Source organism: Limulus polyphemus, unplaced genomic scaffold, assembly GCF_000517525.1.
Source record: "Limulus polyphemus unplaced genomic scaffold, Limulus_polyphemus-2.1.2 Scaffold2025, whole genome shotgun sequence".
NCBI lineage: Eukaryota > Metazoa > Arthropoda > Merostomata > Xiphosura > Limulidae > Limulus > Limulus polyphemus.
The window spans coordinates 12,514-32,464 of NW_013667635.1; the positions used below are offsets into that span (position 1 = coordinate 12,514).

At 31.8% G+C, this 19,951-nt stretch overlaps 1 protein-coding gene across 1 annotated transcript in view; it reads right to left on the reverse strand.

The window, feature by feature from the left end:
* The window catches only part of LOC106465703 (cubilin-like), a 130,003-nt gene that overhangs the window by 8,925 nt on the left and 101,127 nt on the right, over positions 1–19,951 (reverse strand). Inside the window, exons 54-64 of the mRNA XM_022393625.1 lie at positions 17,801–17,985; positions 14,381–14,534; positions 13,816–13,971; positions 13,475–13,663; positions 12,280–12,406; positions 10,923–11,140; positions 9,283–9,494; positions 8,394–8,556; positions 7,456–7,673; positions 4,217–4,444; positions 19–22 (exon numbers count right to left, since the gene is read on the reverse strand). Of these exons, the coding sequence (XP_022249333.1) occupies positions 19–22; positions 4,217–4,444; positions 7,456–7,673; positions 8,394–8,556; positions 9,283–9,494; positions 10,923–11,140; positions 12,280–12,406; positions 13,475–13,663; positions 13,816–13,971; positions 14,381–14,534; positions 17,801–17,985 (1,854 nt within the window). The remainder of the gene's footprint in view (positions 1–18; positions 23–4,216; positions 4,445–7,455; positions 7,674–8,393; positions 8,557–9,282; positions 9,495–10,922; positions 11,141–12,279; positions 12,407–13,474; positions 13,664–13,815; positions 13,972–14,380; positions 14,535–17,800; positions 17,986–19,951) is intronic.

A 19,951-nucleotide genomic window follows, 5' to 3' on the forward strand; every position in this document is an offset into this window, starting at 1 on the left:
ATTAATGAAAATACATACCTGCCTAAAAATTATCGTTGTCATAGGCTTTAAATAATCACTAGTATAGAAAGTATTTCGCATGATATCTTTGTCTAATCCTATATATATGTATATATATATAGCATAAATGCATCTTTACTTTCAATTAGAACCATATTTCTAATCTTTTAAAGAGTTGTTACTGCTAGTGGGGATTGTTTGAAAGTATGTCTGACTTTAACTGTGATGGTGTCATTTATCTAAGTGGTCAAGGCAAGATTTTATCTCCATTATCTCCAGGACAAAATATGCTTCATTTTTTCAAAGGGCGCTTAAATACGGATTTAGTTTTGAATAGAGATGTTAAGTTGAGATTCTTTACTGAATAGTGAAATACATTTTAATTAATATCTAAATCCTTTGTTATTATTATTTACACAGCCAAAACCATCTCTGTGGCATGTCATTATAGATAGATATAATAAAGAGTAAGTGCTTTATTACTTCAAACGAAATGGGAATATCGTGGATGGGAAATGTAATGTATATTTAATCCCAAGAATGAAGAATGATTGATTGATATAAACCTTAATATTCACGAAAAAGTTTCATCACAGAAATGTATGATTTCTTCATTTGTTTATTCGTATCCTGAAACATTATTCATCAAGAATAAAAAACTTGTTACTTCTAAAATTTTATAAATGTATTTTCACTGAAATGTTTCCAGCTTGTTTGCTTATTTTATTTAAAAGGCCATCCAATCAGTAATATAATTTACAGGACTAATTAAGAAGACTTTCGTAATGATTTTATTAAATATAAGTTATATAGAATATAAACTATGTTACTAGCCTACTCGAAAGAATAGAGGTTTGAATTAGTCTTAGAACAAATTGGATTTACAGTATGGTATCAATCAATTTTGTATTAGTTATAGTGTGAGACACATGCTTATAAATAGCACTACAGGAGTTTCTTCATGAGTATCTTGTCTCAATTGATTCCGATAGCGAGACTTTTATTTTTATTACTGTAAACTTCAGATCAATTGCATTTTTTATTATTAAAGGTTCGTGCTCAAGATTCTCTCTTTATGTTATTCGTCAATACAATGATTTATGAGACAACCAAAAGCGTTTCTAGTGATACTAAACTTCAAATACCAGACCTGTAAGACTAAATTTAATTATCAACAATAACTTTGTTTGTTTGTTGAACATTTGCCAAAGCTACTCGAGGGGTATCTGCACTACCCCTCCCTACTTTTGGAGTGATAGACTAGAGGAAAGGCAGCTAATAAACACCACCCACCGTCAACGTTTGAGCTATCCTTTACTAATGAATAATGGGATTGATCGTTACATTTTAACTGTTGCACAGCGGAAAGTGAGAGCATATTCGACGAAATATTTCGATCCCGCTACCTACACATTGCGAGTCAAGTAACCTAAACACCAGGCTACAAATATACGTTATTGAGTAGAGTTATTTTGGGGGTATAATATAATTATTATCCTTTAGTTTTATTTCGTAGACAGTTACTTAGATACTAATCAGGTTAACACAAATGTTTTTAAACCCTGAAAATACAGATTGCTAGGCGAAGTCGAGTCATTGAAAACGTAGTTTTGTTGGCCGATGTATTAACACAAATGGAAAAATAATACGAGATAACCAACTTTTTCAGAACTGTATATACATGGAATAACACCCCCTATTAATAAATACTTCACATTTATTGAATATTAGTTCTGTAGAATTTTTACCACACGTATTCCTCTGTTTAATAATGAATATAAACTGCGATCGAACAGTTGGAAAACTCAAAAACTACAGCGTGGTAAAGTATTGATGCTGGGGAAGATGAATATCTTAAGGAATGGTGAGACACTCTATGTATAAAGATTGCACATTCATATGTATGTGAGATATTAAAGTAAGTATCTATGTATAAAGGTTGCACATGCATATGAATGTGAGATATTAAAATAAGTATCTATGTATAAAGGTTGCACATGCATATGAATGTGAGATATTAAAGTAAGTATCTATGTATAAAGGTTGCACATGCATATGAATGTGAGATATTAAAGTAAGTATCTATATTAAAACTGTATTTTGCAAAACCATAAAAGTGGCCAATAAATTACAATCATTTGTTTGGTGATAAAAGTTGAAGCGTACTTTCGTAATTTCTTTCATTACACGGATTTGAACGGAATTCACATAGTATAGTTGAAAATCCAAAGAAAATATAGACAAATTATATGTATTACATCATGTTAAATCTTGTAATTTCTTTGATTACACGGATCTGAACGGAATTCACATAGTATAGTTGAAAATCCAAAGAAAATATAGACAAATTATATGTATTACATCATGTTAAATCTTGTAATTTCTTTGATTACACGGATCTGAACGGAATTCACATAGTATAGTTGAAAATCTAAAGAAAATATCGACAAATTATATGTATTACATCATGTTAAATCTTGTAATTTCTTTGATTACACGGATTTGAACGGAATTCACATAGTATAGTTGAAAATCCAAAGAAAATATAGACAAATTATATGTATTATATCATGTTAAATCTTGTAATTTTTATTACACCCATCTCTTCTGATGCTCACAACACTATAGAATTATTTAATACTTTTTTGATAACTTGGATTGTTTTATAAGCTCTCAAGCTAACCACTGAGCCACGGGGGACATTTTGTATATACTTACTAGTTAAGCAATTTCATTAAAATATGCTAAAATAATAAAAATGTGATAATAAAGATTGTACACATATACGACCATTTCAAGCAAAATGTTCCATACCAAAATAATAATGACAGCTGAATATATATCTTCTTTTACAAATTTAGCAGGATAAATAAATGTTTGGCTTACAAGACTTGTATGAGACTTTATATTAAAAATAAAATACAAAGACTCTTTGTTATTTCGTTTGTTGGTATCGAAATCATATATGGAAATTTATAAACCTACAGACTTATCACTGAACTACCACGAATGTATAGTATTTAAGCGTATTTTTCATTATATATATATGCGTATTAAAATAGATAAAAAAGTGATATGTCAAGTGAAGATAGTAATGGATGGTCCTCCTCCAATTTTTATGCAGTTGTTTTGTACATGTTTAGTGCTCCTATATCCCCATAATAGATTAGGTTTACAGTGGAGTTAAACTTTCCAGCAACGTTGTAAAAACTAGCGTATAGTTCGTCACAAACGATGGGGCAATTACTACCTCCTCTCCCCCATAATATACCCTAACCTCACATTTCATAGCTAACTAAAATATATAAATTTTACAAAATCAAGCTTGACCAACAAAGATGCAGAAAAGTGCAGTCGAGGCAGTCAAACGTAGGTAAATTCCTTTGTGAGCCAATCAGAATTAAGATCATTTATGAAATGAATTCGTGGCGTATTTATAGAATAATTATTGGTAAAAATCAGTTACATTAACAGTTTCTAATGCCGTATTTTCCCTAATACCAAGCAATACCATTCGATTTTATTGCTAATCGGGATCTCTACCAGCCTAGCCTCAAATTGAAATTCGTTTCGGCAGGATTAGAGTAAATAATGTATGAAATCTTGGGCGTGGCCAAATACACCAATCAAAAGGATTTGACCTCCTGAGTCCAAAATTGTAATTAGATCTGAAATCGGTCAATAGATGACGGAGCTTTGAGATAAAAGTTTGTACTTGAACCAAAAAAAAAATAAAAAAACCACAAAAAACAACAACATCAGAGCCATTTTATAAGCCGCTATGCCGCAGCTAAAAAGATCTCATAGATTAATTTAAACTAATCCTGTCAAATACGTTTCAAGTGCCACGGCTATTGAGGATTCCTATTGTTTTGCATAATATTTATCTTGAGCAGGAACTGAGCAGTTGTACTTTGTATTTGAGGTGGCGATTTGTATTCATGTATATTTCACTTTGGAACTATCTTATATTTTGTAGAAGGCACTTGAAGGACACTAAACATCTATAATAATTTTAAATTAATTTTTGGGAGATCTTATTGGTTTTACCCTTACTATTTTTAGTAGTCTAATATTGCATAAACATAAGAATTTAACATCAGCTGTTCGTTGTTTTGTGCCATAAAATAATTCTTAGTTACGTTTTAAAACAGGAAAACACAAATTATTTGAACTTTGGAGACTTATTCTTATCACATATGTGTGTGAAACATACCTGCTTTGATACTGGAAATTTTTGGGTCTGCATTTTTATTGTTGTAGTTGTTGAAGATATCATTTCATTTGTTATCGGCTCTGGAGTGAGTGTTGTGATTGAAACGTTTGGATATGATGGTGTGAGCACTTGGTAATGTGATTTCTCTACAGAAATAGACTCTCGGAGATTTGGTCGAGCTATGTAGTCTCTTCCTATAACGTATTTGGAACTCTCACGAGTAATTTCCTTAAGAAACAGAGAGTCTTATGACAGGTTGACAGGTTCATCACAGAAATCGACCTTCGGCAAAAAAAACATGCAGTAGATCTGCAGTTCCATTTTATGTTGGTTGGATTATGTGCTGCGTCTCCAAGACGCCATTTTATTACTGGATATCTTAACTTTATGGTTACGAATGATGCTTTTAGTGTTAATTTTGCCCTAACTATCATGGTCACCATGTCTTAAAACAAATAAAGTGTGAGAAAAATAACACTGTTAAAATATTATCGTTTGGAAAGAAAATGGGCTCAGGTAGCACGTCCTTCGTGTTTAGTTTTATGATTATAACGATATCGTTTAATTATGACGAATTATAAAGGAACACTTTAAAGCACATGGAGTGTATAAATCAGATGAATATAAAGACGAAAATGAATCTAACATCCAAATTTATCACCTAAATAAGCGAGAAAAAAAAACAATTAGAAGGAACGAGTATATAAAATCTGTGTTAAAATTTCTTCAGTAATTTAATAGTATTTTTTCGTAATCTGAAACATTTCTCGGTTCCATATTATATACAAAAAAACAACTATCAATTTATATTGAGCTTCATTAATAATGGAAACTGTTTTATGAAAGCAAATTTAGATTTTTTTTTCGCTTAATCCTTGATAGAATGAAATCGTTTTAGTAATAAAACTGAAACCTTAACCGATGAATTATATATATATATACATATATCTTTTCTGTATTCTTAATTTTAACGAACAATTAGTGTTCAAAAAACTATAACAATATCGAAACCTTCAAACAGAAGGAATGTAATTTTACCGTATAATATTAAAAACTTATAATCATTTACATTTTTAAGTTGTCTAAAATTTTTATTTAAATAAAAAGAAGATGAAAACAACCCTCCAGTTAAGAAAACATCTAGAAGGTATTAAGGATCAGCAATTAAAAGAATGATGGAAAATAACCTAGATGACTGTTTTCTCTAGAAACGAATTAGGATTATTAAGTAAGATACGCTAATTCTCTGTGTTAGTATACATTAGAAAAACTATGAAATCCAGGAATTAAACAACTGACAGAACAATTCTAAGCTATCTCGCTGTAGATCAATATGCACATTTTACTTATTCGATGTATGAGTTATTTATATATATATATATATTTCTCTATATCTCGACCTACAGATCATGATATGAATTTCATTTGATATTTGCTGAGAAACTGCTAGATGGCAGCACCGATTTCTTTATAACACATTTTTACATGTCTAACGTATTTATGTTTGGTAATACATCTTTTATTGCTACAGCTTTAAGTAACATGGCCTCCTTAAATGATTGCAAAAAAAAAATCACATTATAGAACAACAGTTTCCTTTTGTGGAAAGAAAATGACATTACAAAAATTTCATTATACCTAAAATTCAACTAATCCAAAGTAGATTTTTTTTCTGTGCGAGCTTTCCACTATAGAATATATATATCTTATTTTAACTGATAAATTGTTCAAGTAAAATACAACTTTTTAAATCTTTGTGTTATTTCATGATGTTAAAGATACTTCTAGTGAAACTTTTAGACACTAAAGATAGGCCCGGCATGGCCAGGTGGTTAGGGCGCTCGACTCGCAATCTGAGGGTCGCGTGCTCGAATCCCCGTCACACCCAACATGCTCGCCCTTTCAGTAGTGGGATTGACCGTCACATTATAACGCCCCCACGGCCATCTTTCACTTGATAAAAGTAAATTACTGAACAAGAAAGTCTGTTTAAATATAAATATCAGCTATTATTATTATTAGCAGGAAAACACAAATTAAGGACACTTAGTTTAGGTCACAAAACATTAGTTAGATCACAGACTTAGTATATTTATTGTATATTTTGTAATTTACTAATATATCAGATACTAAATCTGTGTTTATTCATTCAATTACAGTATTCTTGAATACCCCCTATATCATTTTAAAGTCTTGCTAATATGTCTCAATCATGTATATAACATTTAAAAGGTGGAGTTTAAAACTACTGAGGAAAAGGAGAGGCTTTCTTTAATAAAGAGTTCATAATCTGTGGTTCCGGAGTCAAGAATTTTAAAGTTTGCTAGAAGTATGGGGTGGTTGTTATTCTCGCTGTGCATTCGTATATAAATACACTTGTGGTAGCTGTAAAGCTACCTATATTGGTAAAACTACACATCACCTGCAAATACGTGCACAAAAGCACATGGGAATTTCAGTTAAAAGCGGATGTAAGCTAATTAATCCACCAGAGTCCTGTATCCGAATGCACAGTGCGAATAACCCCATATTTATAGAATACTGAGAAATATTACCAAATGCTATTCTGTAATCATTACTATGATTTACTGCTGTACTCAGTTATCGCCGGTCAGACATTTATTATAAAATAAACTAATACATTGGGAAACAGGTGACTTTTTTTACCAAATACAGTTACTATCATCCAAACTGACTACCTCCAATAAAATCCATATTTTGTGTTTTATGTATGAAGATTATTTGTTTATAACACAAAAGTTTCATTAAATGCTGCTCACATACAAACTTTACAGTTATGTACACAAAATTACAAAAAAATATATATATTCTAGTTAAATCATTTCAACTATGGAGTCAACACCTGATATTAGATCATGTATTGTATACAAAATGAAAAGAACTGTATTCAACTGCAAACAGATAATTGTAAATACTTCTTGCTGGAAATATTTATTTCTTTTGGATCTTCATAATAATTTATGTAAATATTAACTTCTTTTCTCAGTTTTCAACTATTTAATATTAAATATTTAGAAACAAACTGAGATTCTGTGTTTTTTGTTGTCTTTTGATAGCTTGAAGAGATTGTTTTTATTTTTTTGTTAAATCTAACAATTGAAATAGAGTCAACAAACTCATTTTTGTCAAAGGAGAGATTGTTTAACACACAAACAGTATTGCACATAAATGATACAACAATGTATTATTTGACATTTCAAAGAACTAAATTTACTAACGCGATCTAGACGTCCTACAGCCTGATCTCGAATTGCTAGAGACCCTGTTTCACAAGGAATATCAAAATCTTGGAAGTTAACTTGAATCCGATCAGAGAAACTTGAGTTTGCAATGAAATGCCACCGACAATGCAATGCCGATGGATAAGGATTGGGATATCCAGGAGACGTCAGCGTTTCTGTCTCATCTGTGACCGGAAGGTAACCTCCACATACAGCTGAAAGATTATTTCCAATATGTAAAGATCAAGAAAGTATGTTAATCAGTTCTCAATAACAAGATGTTAAACAATTTGTGGTACATAAAGACACCTGTAAAGAGTGTTGAGACATTCATACCCGAGTCCATCACAATTACAGAATACTCACATATGTTTGTTACATAATATTCACAACCACGGAAATAATAAGAAACAACAAATTATACATTACACTCTATACTCTCGAGACACTGCAGCCATAATGAAGACATAGCAGACATCCACTCTCACTCAAACAGCAAATATATATCATTCACCATAGCTTAAACAAGAGCTCTATGACCAGTCCACTACCCTTACAAAAATTCCCAGGAAAAAGTAACTGGAAAAGGCCTCAGTGTAGAAACCAAAATGTTGTTTTATTTAAGAAACAAGACATTAGTACTCTATTGCAAATTGAAACCTTAACAACCCATATGCTGGTTATAATATCAATGAAATACAAGATAAAGTATTACTTAACTCCAATCTTAAAACAGTCATCACATGATTAAGTTATTTGTGTTTTTAGGTGTATAAAACCGATTTCCAATATGTGTTATTTGGTATCAATATCTAGTTTAAACATAAGGTCGTGGAATTGTGTTGTGTACTAATCATCATTTAAATAACTGATGTTATAACATAAATTCTCTCTGACCAAGACAATTCTTTAAAATAAATGTAATTTTTACATACGATCTTCAGATGCAAAGCTAGCTTCAAACCCTGCTTTTCCTGTACGATCATCACTATGGAAATGAACAAGAAGTGTATTTGTTGAGCTGATTACAGGGCTTGGTAAGGATGACCCACAGTATTTGTCCACTACTGGGTCTATCGTGAAGAATCCATCCCTCACCTAAAAGACCAATAGAATGTATAACTCGCTGAACAGTAATTAATATCCTTAACCCTCTTCTGTATCATAGTTACTTAGATGCAAGAAAGTCACAAAATATACGTACATATGTATTACAAAATACCAAACGTTTCTCGGTTGAGTTTTCAAATCTTGACACACAGTTTTCTCTTTCACAATGACCAAAGTTTAAGGAATGTAGTCAACAAAAATAAAACAATAAAACAATTCCTACAGGAGCAACACGTGCAATGTCAAGCCTGGTACAATATAGGATGTACAATATAGGAATTTTAAAAAATAAACCCTAAACAGATATATCTGAAGGAATTCTGGTCCAACTTTCTTCTGATTTATGGAAATCTTATCTCGAGTTCTAAAGAAAGTTTTTTGACATCCAAAGGAAGAATATCATTTATTTGTTTTTTTTATGTTTTACTGGACAAATATGTGTCAATCTCCATTTTCCTAGGCCCCGGAATGGTAACCCAAAAAAATAATTTTATCCATTCATCATGTGTGATACAAGTTTTATCTAGATGTTGTAAATAAATACTTAGACTCGTGTATCTTGGGTACCTTTTCAAATGAATTATGTTGCATACATGAGTAATAAACATTATAATTTGAATAAATTCGTTTTACATTTACTGTAGACAAGTGAATTTCTAAACTCTACAACATATACCACTTAAAATTTGCCATCAGATGCTAAACCTCACTCACGGCTAAAAAGTCATAAGAGCATTTGGTCATGTTGCGTGGGCTTTCCTCAACATCAAATGTCTGGAAAGTTAAGCGAATAACTTTGTTTGGATCAGTCATTATGTGCCATACACAATCCAGGTTCGGTTCATAGCTTTGATCTCCATCGATATCTATAGAAGCCAGAAGCCCAGTATCTCCAACTAATGTCCCACCACATCCCTGCAGTTCGCCTGAAAAAGACAAAAAAAAGGAGTGCCACAAACTTTAATTACATAAACTTTAATATCATGCACTAATTGATAATTATAATAATAATAATAATAAAGAAAGAGGCAGATTAAAATTGTCTCAACACCTTGCTACTGAACTAATTAGAAATAATTTCAGGGAGAAACCCTGAAACATTAAATGCCTTAAAAGCCAAGGTGTTGGCTCAGAAATCTTTGTTTGTTTGAAACAAAATACAGTAATACCCTGGATGCTTTATTCACTGTTATTTCCTGCATTCATCTTAAGATACAAAATCTATTGTTATTTGTTGGTTACGCATGGGATGAAACTGGAAAGGGATAACTTTTAATTCTTAAATAATTATAAGGCTTCAGCCTATCTATTTAATACTAGCTTATGTACCTGTTCAATGCATGGGAAAGACAGAGGGTCCCTAAGAGTGACACAGATTTGGAAACTGCCTCTCTACGTCACTCCCTGCAGGGCTCTAAGAATGCATGCTAGGTTTGTTGGCAATCAGTCCAGCAGTCGCCAGTTATAAGCAGACACATGCACTGAATTTGTCACATAATGATTTGGAATAATCTTTGAATTAATTATAATTTTTTTAGTTATTGGTGCGAGATATTTGCAAATAAATACAGAATGTCCAAAAAGTTTGGAACCACAGGTACTTCAACGAATTTTACAGAATGTGTTTGACATGCTGTCCTTGTAGTTTGAAAAAAGTTTGGAAAAAGTATTTCCATTCTCTCTCTGAACACTTCAAAGCACATTCGTGTCATTGTCAATGGTCAAGCACTAGCCTCGAATATGTTGTTTCAGATGTTCATTGTCCCTCATCTTATCTTTGTACACACGTGCCTTGAGCAGTCCCCCCCCAAAAAAAAATCCATGGGAGTCAAGTCCAGAGATCTTGAGGACCACATCTACTACTCAAATGTCCAGGGAAAATGTTATTTAATCAAGCTTGGACATCCAAGTTTGCAATTCACCTGTGGTTCCAAACGTTTTGGACACCCTGTACAAATAGTGTGGTGGAAATTACTACATATTATTTCTCAGACCATCCCTCGTTAGGTAGACTGTCAAATATCAAACATTTAATTATATTCGTCTTAATGGTAACTTCCACGTATAATTAGTAGAACAAAAGTTGAAACGACAAAGCTAGTCACATGGTAAATCTGCCTTTCATCAGCACAAAGAGCTGTGGAAGAAGGAATTTTTCTTTCTGTTCCAGTTCAAATATTTGTATCAATTAATGATACTGAAAACATGAATTTGTAAAATATGTTTTTCTTTAAATACTGTGTAAAATGTATTTTGAATATGAACTATACATGATTGGCTACATTGTTTGTAAGGGGGAAGCATTAATTTAAAATTTCATATTTACTGGATACACAAAGATAACATTTTCCTACCAAATGTGGTTGAAAATGCTGCTGAAAAACCTCCTTTATGAACAGAATGATCAGTTCTGAAGCGGACTACCATCTGATTGGTTTTCGAAATGATCACAGGAGGTAACCTTTCTCCACAGAACTTTCCAATCAGAGGTGCAGACGTATTAGCACCATTATAAATAGCCACATAATCAAAAATACAGCCCCCGCTTCCTTCAAGTTCAAAGTAGAGGAATCTATTAAAAAAATAATACATCAACGATTAATTATGTAAATTAGAATCTAATTATTAATTGCACTGTCTCTGTGATGGATAATTTTTCCACACAAAGTTATATTTTATAAATAGACACAAACAGAATGCGTGTGTATTTTTTCTTTGCAGGTTTCAGAGGCATTATGGGAAGTAAGCATTCTCCACAAAATTTTCAAATCAGAGATGCAGGTAAATCAACGTTTGTTTTGTTTTGTTTTTGAATTTCACGCAAAGCTACACGAGGGCTATCTGCGCTAGCCATCCATAATTTAGCAGTGTAAGACTAGAGGGAAAGCAGCTAGTCATCACCACCCACCGACAACTCTTGGGCTACTCTTTTACCAACGAATAGTGGGATTGACCGTCACATTATAATGCCCCCACGGCTGAAAGGGCGAGCATGTTTGGTTGGACGGAGATTCGAACCCGCGACCCTCAGATTGCGAGTCGAGCGCCTTATCCACCTGGCCATGCCGGGCAAAGAAATAGTAATGAGTATTGAATAAGCAGGTTCTCTGTACTGTAAGTTTTAAGTTACTTTAGTCCGTTGCTACCACGTGGAATTAAAATATCTTAAGTTAGCTCTTAGATTAGTTTCTCAAATTATGGAAAACGACTTTTATTGAAGGGCTTTTACACTTTCACCAATTAAATTTTTTCATTTATTCTCCTTTGTATTAAACATATCGTGTTCAAATAGTCTTAACTGTTCCCAGGAAATATGCAAAGACATTTCTTGACGTGAAATTTCCGTAAATTAACCTATATGTGTCTAAAAAATAATCAAACTGAATTAGCAGATTGCATAAAACGAGGCCAATATTATATTTTCCAATGTATGTTGAACATTTTAAACTGTAGCATCATCAATAAAAAACAGAGCTAAAAATAACATGAACTTTATAATAACAAACTACTTTTTTTTCATTATATTGACTTAAAATAAGGAATTCATTCTAATTTCAAAGATACTTTTGTGAAATACATAACACAGATTATTTGATCATGGTAACCAAATCAATATGGTTCATCTAACACAGGCTAACCAAACATATTTTTATCACTGTATCATGATATAATACATTACAAGAATCCCAAGTCATAAGTTTATATACATACTTTAACTTAATAGCACGATTCTGTTCAACAGTAATTAGCCATATGCAGTCCAGGTTGGCTGTGTAGGTCACTGGGTGCCCTGGAGACTGGAAGGAGCCAGATGGTTCTTGGAGCTCTCCTCCACAAACTATACAAGAATTGTGATTTGTTTTTAACTTATCTAAAGATAAAAGTCACTAAAATGCAATGTAATTTGAAGAATAAGTTTAAGTAGCAAACTTCGGAATACTATTTTTCATAATGTTTATCAAAATATAACTTAAAAATGAACAGAAATGATTTCTATCTTCATTAACATATGGTATTTGGTACATAAAAATATATTATGCTTCAACAAAACAACAACAAATTGATATACAATTTATATAAAAAGTAAGTGCTATCAAGCTTTCCCATTACTAACTCATTAAAACTAACAACATCCATCTGAGAGTGGACCCTTTGCATAAGTTAAAACTTAGAGTTAAAAGGAGTTATTAAGTTGCTACGTTATAGAATTTATGGCATTATACATGATAATTTAACAAGACAGCCTGGAAAACATAGCTTTTATTCAATAAAACTAAAACTTGAAGTAGAGCTTTAGATTGAAATCTGGTATGTCCTTTTAGTAAGATAGGCAGTGTGATAGATAGCAAAGTACTTGAAGTTACTTAAAGTTTTAAAACTGTCACGTACATGATTATATAAAACAAAAAATACTTAATAGAGCATATGGTAAACCACTATTAGTAGAAAGTATAACAATAATATATTTTAAAAGTACTGACGATCTTATCTATTAACTTTTCACTTACAAAAGTTAACAATTATCCTTTCATTACTTCACCAAATGTTAAATCTTTAAAACTGTGTATCTTATATTTTACTTTGTTTAATATATATATATATATATGCGTGTGTGTATAAAATGATAAAGAAAAATTATGTATATTTCAAAAGGCTCAAGGAATATATGTCTGTTGTTGTCAAAGTTTCTTTATCTTGCTTTTGTATTTTTATATATATTTAAGCTATAATATAACTGTGTACTATAATACTGCACCCGTTAAAGAAAAAGACATGGGATAAAAGGTAATAAAGGACAAAATGACACATCTAAATAAAAACGTTTTTTTTTAGTTTCATGTTGTGCAATATTTTGGACAGACATCCTTCGTCAGGCAGTAAAAAAACTGTGAAAAACAAAACATACTTGATATTGAATATGTAGCTCTAAATCCCATTAGTGTTAAAGAAGAATCCGTTTCAAAGATCAGCATCATAGTTCCCTGTGAAACAAATGGCCCAGGGGCTTCACTACCACAAAACTTGCCCAGCAACGGCGAGGAGGTGCTGTTCCCTTCATATATGGACAGAGAATCAAATCTGCAGTTGGTAGACCCTAGAATAATAAAATAAAGAGTGAAGGTTCGTGTTCAAGGGACACCGTCAAGAGAAACACAGGATGAAGTTATTATCAACAAATATTCGGGTATTTCTTGTCTTATATGAAAACGTGTTCCAATACTAAACACGCAGTTGATAGAAACATACCTTCAATCTGGAACTCTTCAGAGTTGAACGTTAAAGATATCAAACTATTTGAATGATGCTTAATGATGTAAACACAGTTAAGAAAGTTTCTGTAGCCATCTGGGAATCCAGGAGAGTTGATGGTACCTTGTATTTCACTGAACACTCCACCACAAACTGCAATTAATGAAAGGATATTACAGTTGGCTTTATACTATTAAAAAGTACACCCTAAGTATAAAACAAGTATCCAAGCTTGAAAAATACATAGATATTGCATAAAAATTACTAGTTTATAGTTGACAAACCCTCTGGTTTTAATAAAAAAAACCTATATATCTGAGCCACTGAGCTTTAAAAACACAAAACATCTGTGCACAGAAACAATATTTTAGGCACTAAATAACATTTCTAAAGTACAAAATGGAAGGAATTATCATACAAAAATTAGCAGTTGAAGAAATAGTTGTTTTCATTACCAAGTTACATTGCACAAAAGATACAAGTTATAAACTGTATGATCATTGTCTCTATGATAATTTAACAGGCTATCTAGGACTATAAGAAAAAAGCTGAAAAATATTACCAGAATTATACTTGATTTTAAAGCCATCTCCTTGGACATTCTCGTTTGAGCGAAAGGTAACTCGAACCATATTACTTTCACTAACAACAAAGGTGTTATTCCTGCCACAGAATCTGCCTAAGTCCACCCATTGTCCATCCAGAAAATTTTCAAACTACAATAAAATATTAATGCTGTTTAAATATACTCATTTTCATTCACCTAATAAAAATAGACTTTTAATGTAAAAACTAATTAAAAGTACATTCCAAGCTCTATTTATGTTATTACTGTATCACTAATTAAAAACCAGAATGATTAAAAATGTAAAGGAAGAAAAAAAATGCTCTCTTTGGCCAAATTATACGGTACAAGATTTTTAATTTAAAGTTGTGGGATATCTCTTTTATAAAGCACATTTCATTTTGTTCACTTTCCCTCTAGTGGATTCTAAAAATGGTAAGTTAGAGACACTTTAACCTCTTAACTTAGAACAAAAAAATTAATTAATTGACACCAAGACATTACCTGTACATGGGCAATATTTTTAATTTTGAAGTTATAAACTCTATATCTTAAAGTACAAATAAATTATATCACAATATTTACTACTTATAATTTACTGTATACAATAAAACTTGTTTAATGAGACAAAATTTGGTTGACAACTCTTTTTAAACCAACTTTTATTGTTTCTCCTATTGCACTTTCAACACCATATTTATCCAATTTTTGAAGGAATTCAACAATCTTCTGGCTACCAATTATGGGTTCTAAAGTTTAAAAGACTATCACAACCTTTTCAAAACTTCCACTTCGACATTTTAATTTTATGAAAATTGTTTAAGAAGGTAATGATAAAACACTGCAGTATGGTGACTACTTTTAGTTTCACCACATTTTAACAAATTTTAGCTCTTACTACACATACTGCAAGCCATGTAAAGGTTTCCTATATACCGTATTTGCCCGAATATAACCCGTACTTTTTAAATTCCAAATACCTTCCAAAAACACTGACTGTGTGTTATATTCATGCACGTTCAATTTTGTTAGGTATTTTACTAGAGGCTATCACCAAAAATTATAAAAGCATCATTAAAGGTTTAAAAAAAACTTGCATGTCCAATGCAATGTATGGGATGGATGATGACATTCTGTGGGAATCAGAAGAGGATGAAGCAAAAATTCAAGGAAGCAAATCCGATGAATGCAATGAATCTGATGGTAGCGACGATAAAGATTTATGTGAAGATGAATGATAAGCTTATAATGCTTGGAGAAGGCTTGAATGGGTAATGAATGGGTCATCATATGACAGGACCTTGTCAAAACGTTGTACATTTGCTGTTATGTAAAACTTATATTAAAGTTTTTCTTCAATATCCATTCAAGCCGTCTCCAAGCATTAGTAGTCTCAAATTGGGTTCTTCGTCACTGAAAATGATTAGCTTAGTGTATTAGTACTTATAAACTTTTTAATAAAACTGACACGTTAAAAAAATGTCAATGAAAGATTTCCAAAAATGTTTAATACATCAGTAGTTGTTTACTGTATTTAAAAACTATTCAATACATTTTGTACAACTGACGTGTAAAAAAACAAATTTTCTTCAACTTAATCTTTCAAAATTGGACCCGCATTATATTCGGGTAAATACGGTAGCACATAACTGTCATCAGTTAAATTACATTAGTTTTGTTAATTATTTCAATAATAATATTTATTTCTGTATTATCAAAGTCTTATCACTGCGCTTTCTCAAATCTTGTCACATTTTCTTTTTTGACTTCCACTTAGGATTTATTTTATTATTACTTCACATGTAGCGTGTAGATTAGTTAAAGTTGGACTGATTGTGTTAGACACATCATAGTATATTTAATATATTATTTTTCTTTGTTATTGCACTTAACCTGATTATATTTAGAGTATCAACATTCTCACTATTATTGTACAATTGTTATTCAACGAATATCTTAGTTATTCTTTTGTATCTTCAAACCTATAAGTCTTTTGTTTTACTACCTCTACTGTCCTGCTGCCCAACTCCATAGCGAAACAGTAATTGTATAGTCTATTCTTTCTTTAACTGTTATTTTCATTTACAGTATTGGTTAGAATGCTTAATAACTCTTTTTTTTTATCTTCACAGTTTTTATTATTATATTTTTATTTTAGGTTATGTTTGCAGTGTTAGCTTAGTATACAGAATTAGAACTAACCAAAGTCTACTAAGCTGGCCAAACTTTGTGTTTGTTTGTAATTAAACACAAAGCTACACAATGGGCTATCTGTGCTCTGCCCACCACGGGTATCGAAACCCGGATTCTAGTGTTGTAAGTCCGCAGACATATCGCTGTGCCACTGGGGGGCCAAAACCTTGTGAGATATATTATTTGGATTACAGCCACAAATTCTACTAACATCAAGGATACTTAACTACACATTTTAATCTTTATAAATAAGAACTGCACATTTAATTAGCTATACTCATTACAGCATTGGCTTTTAGTTGTGATCTATGTAGACAATTGGTTTTAATCATATAATAAAAAACAATTCCCCACTTAAGATACACAGTGTAAAAAAAAATTATAAGTGTATTTGTCTGTAAAAGTTCAATTAAACAAGCTATTTCAATCAGAAAATCACACAGGATTTGTTGTTTTTTTTTAACTTTGAGCAAATCTACACGTGGGCTATCTGCGCTAGCCATCTCTAATTTAGCAGTGTAAGACTAAAGGGAAGGCAGCTAGTCATCACCACCCATCGCCAACTCTTGGGCTACTCTTTTACCAACGAATAATGGGATTGGTCGTCACATTATAATGCCCACACGGCTGAAAGGGCGAGCATGTTTTGTGGGACGGGGATTTGAACCCATGACCCTCAGATTGCGAGTCGAACGCCCTAACAACCGGGCCATGACGGGCCAATCACATAGGATAAGTACCAATGAAAATCAAAAAGTAAATTAAATAGTACCATGGTCAAGCTTCTAAAATATTTAAAATACATAAGTCTAAATTAATTTTCCAACTATTCAACAATATGTGTACATATAATTTAAATTTTAGTAAAAGCAGACCACAAGTTTTGATTATATTGATAAATTGCAGCATCACAGAAACAAGAACAAAAACAACTGAAATAACCTATTTGCATCTTCACTTTTTATTGATCAAGAGGCCCAAATTAAACAGAAACTTATATGACACCATGATTATTATTGTAATCACCAAAAGGTAAAACTATTTTGATAGAGATGCTCAGTGTCTAATGCACACAATTAGTTCATAAAATGCAATAAAATTACTAACAGAAAAACCTCACAGATCTATGAGACCTGAACACTATACTATAATACTTAAAATTCACTTTGTTATTTAATGTTAACATTTATATCCGTAAAACAAATGAGGATGAAACAAAAGTACCTGAATATAATCCGCATTGCAGTTTTCGTGCATTTCGACATCAAAACGACCAACAAATGAAGCATTAACTCTCATTCCCACACCCAAAAGGATAGTCCATACGCACTCAACATTGTTTGGATAGGCTTGGGGATAATTAGGTGAAGTAAAACTTCTCCGAGCATTGTGAAAGAAACCACCACAACCTGTAAACAAAATATAAAACTGGCAGTTTCAGACATATTAGCTTTCATTTAAAATTTTCAACAGTCACATCAATCTTTATAGAATCTTTTAATTTTATAGCTCATAAACAGCACATAAGCTCTAAAACAACAGAGCATTAATGCAATGTTTTTTTATCTATTTTCAACTCAGTTAATTCATATTTCACCATTTATACAACTTGGATTATACATCTACCTAATAATAAGTGAAGTGATAATGTGAATTGAATTTATCATTTAATTTAAATAGTTGGGTACAAGTACAAAGTAAATATTGCTCATTTAGGGTATTATGAGAAATGTGTTGAGACACTCCTTCGAAACTTGCCTGATCTTAATAAAATTACTTATTATTATAAAAACAAGTTTCGCATTCTGGAAAATGTTGAAAAAAGTATGTAAATTGTCCAATCACTTCAATGGGATTTAAACTGCACAATATATGCAGCCAATGTTGTTGATTTTTCAGAATTTTTTAATGTTGAACATCTTTTCCACTAAGTTATCTAGTAGTACATCCTGGTCTGTGAGTTAAACAACTTTTTTAACTATCAGCTTTTCTTGTAATTTACTTGTATATATATAGGTGTAAAAATTCTGACAAAATCATGCCTCTTAATTGTATTTTAATATATCCACATTTGATGTGTACATCAAAACAACATTCTGTCTTCATTTTATATTTTAATGTTATCATTAACCAATCAAATTCAATATGTAGAAACTACTTCCTTTTTTTAATTAGTAACCTCTTGTGTCAATATGACTTGTTTTGTCTAAATATTTATCTAATTTGTGGGCATTACATGGGTGTATTAGATTTTGTAAAAGTTCCACAAAAATCTCTAGTTATAAAATATACACCTTAAAGAAAGGGTTAGTCACACTTTATAAAAATGATACTTAAATAGTAAAATAATTAAACAATGTAGATCCAAAGGACACAATATTTTAAAGTAGAAAGCTTTAAGTATTCACTGAGGAAGTGAATACTCACAATCCAAACAAACATTAACAAAGTCTGGACTAGATATAATAGAGAACCCTAAAAAACAACAACAATGCAATAAAACTGTAAATATCTCTTAATATGGTAACAAGATAACAAACAAGAATTTGATGGTATTGTTTGTTTGTAATTTCGTGCAAAACTACACGAGGGCTATCTGCGCTAGCCGTTCCTAATTTAGCAGTGTAAGACTAGAGGAAGGACAGCTAGTCATCACCACCCACCACCAACTCTTGGGTTACTCTTTTACCAACGAATTGTAGTTCTTTGCAGAGAAAACACACAATATGAAACAACACAAGTAAAAATGTCATTGTGTGTTGTTTATACATAGGCATTATTAACAGAAGTTGTAATATCTTTGTATTTGATACTAATACCTTGTTGACAGAAAGTTGCATCTATAAGCTATTACAACAGTTGTTAGAAATGAACACATGTATTGTTTTCTTTAGAGGCCAGAACTAAATCTGTGTGGATCACAGCTGCCACATGAACAAATAGCTAGTCATGGTATGTGGATAGTGCTTTCATCTTCTGGTGGGTCAACTGGAAGGGGTTTCTCCCTTAATTACAAACTTGCAAGTAAGTTCATTTCAGAAATGTGTCAACAGAAGTATAAATAACACCATATAATATGGTGCTGAGTAGCATGGAATAGCACCTTATCGTATGGTGCTGAGTAGCATGGAATAGCACCTTATCATGTGGTGCTGAGTAGCATGGATTAACACCTTATCGTATGGTGCTGAATAGTGTGGGTTAACACCTTATCATATGGTGCTGAATAGCATGGGTTAACACCTTATCATGTGGTGCTGAGTAGCATGGAATAGCACCTTATCATATGGTGCTGAGTAGCGTGGGTTAACACCTTATCATATGGTGCTGAGTAGCGTGGGTTAACACCTTATCATGTGGTGCTGAGTAGCATGG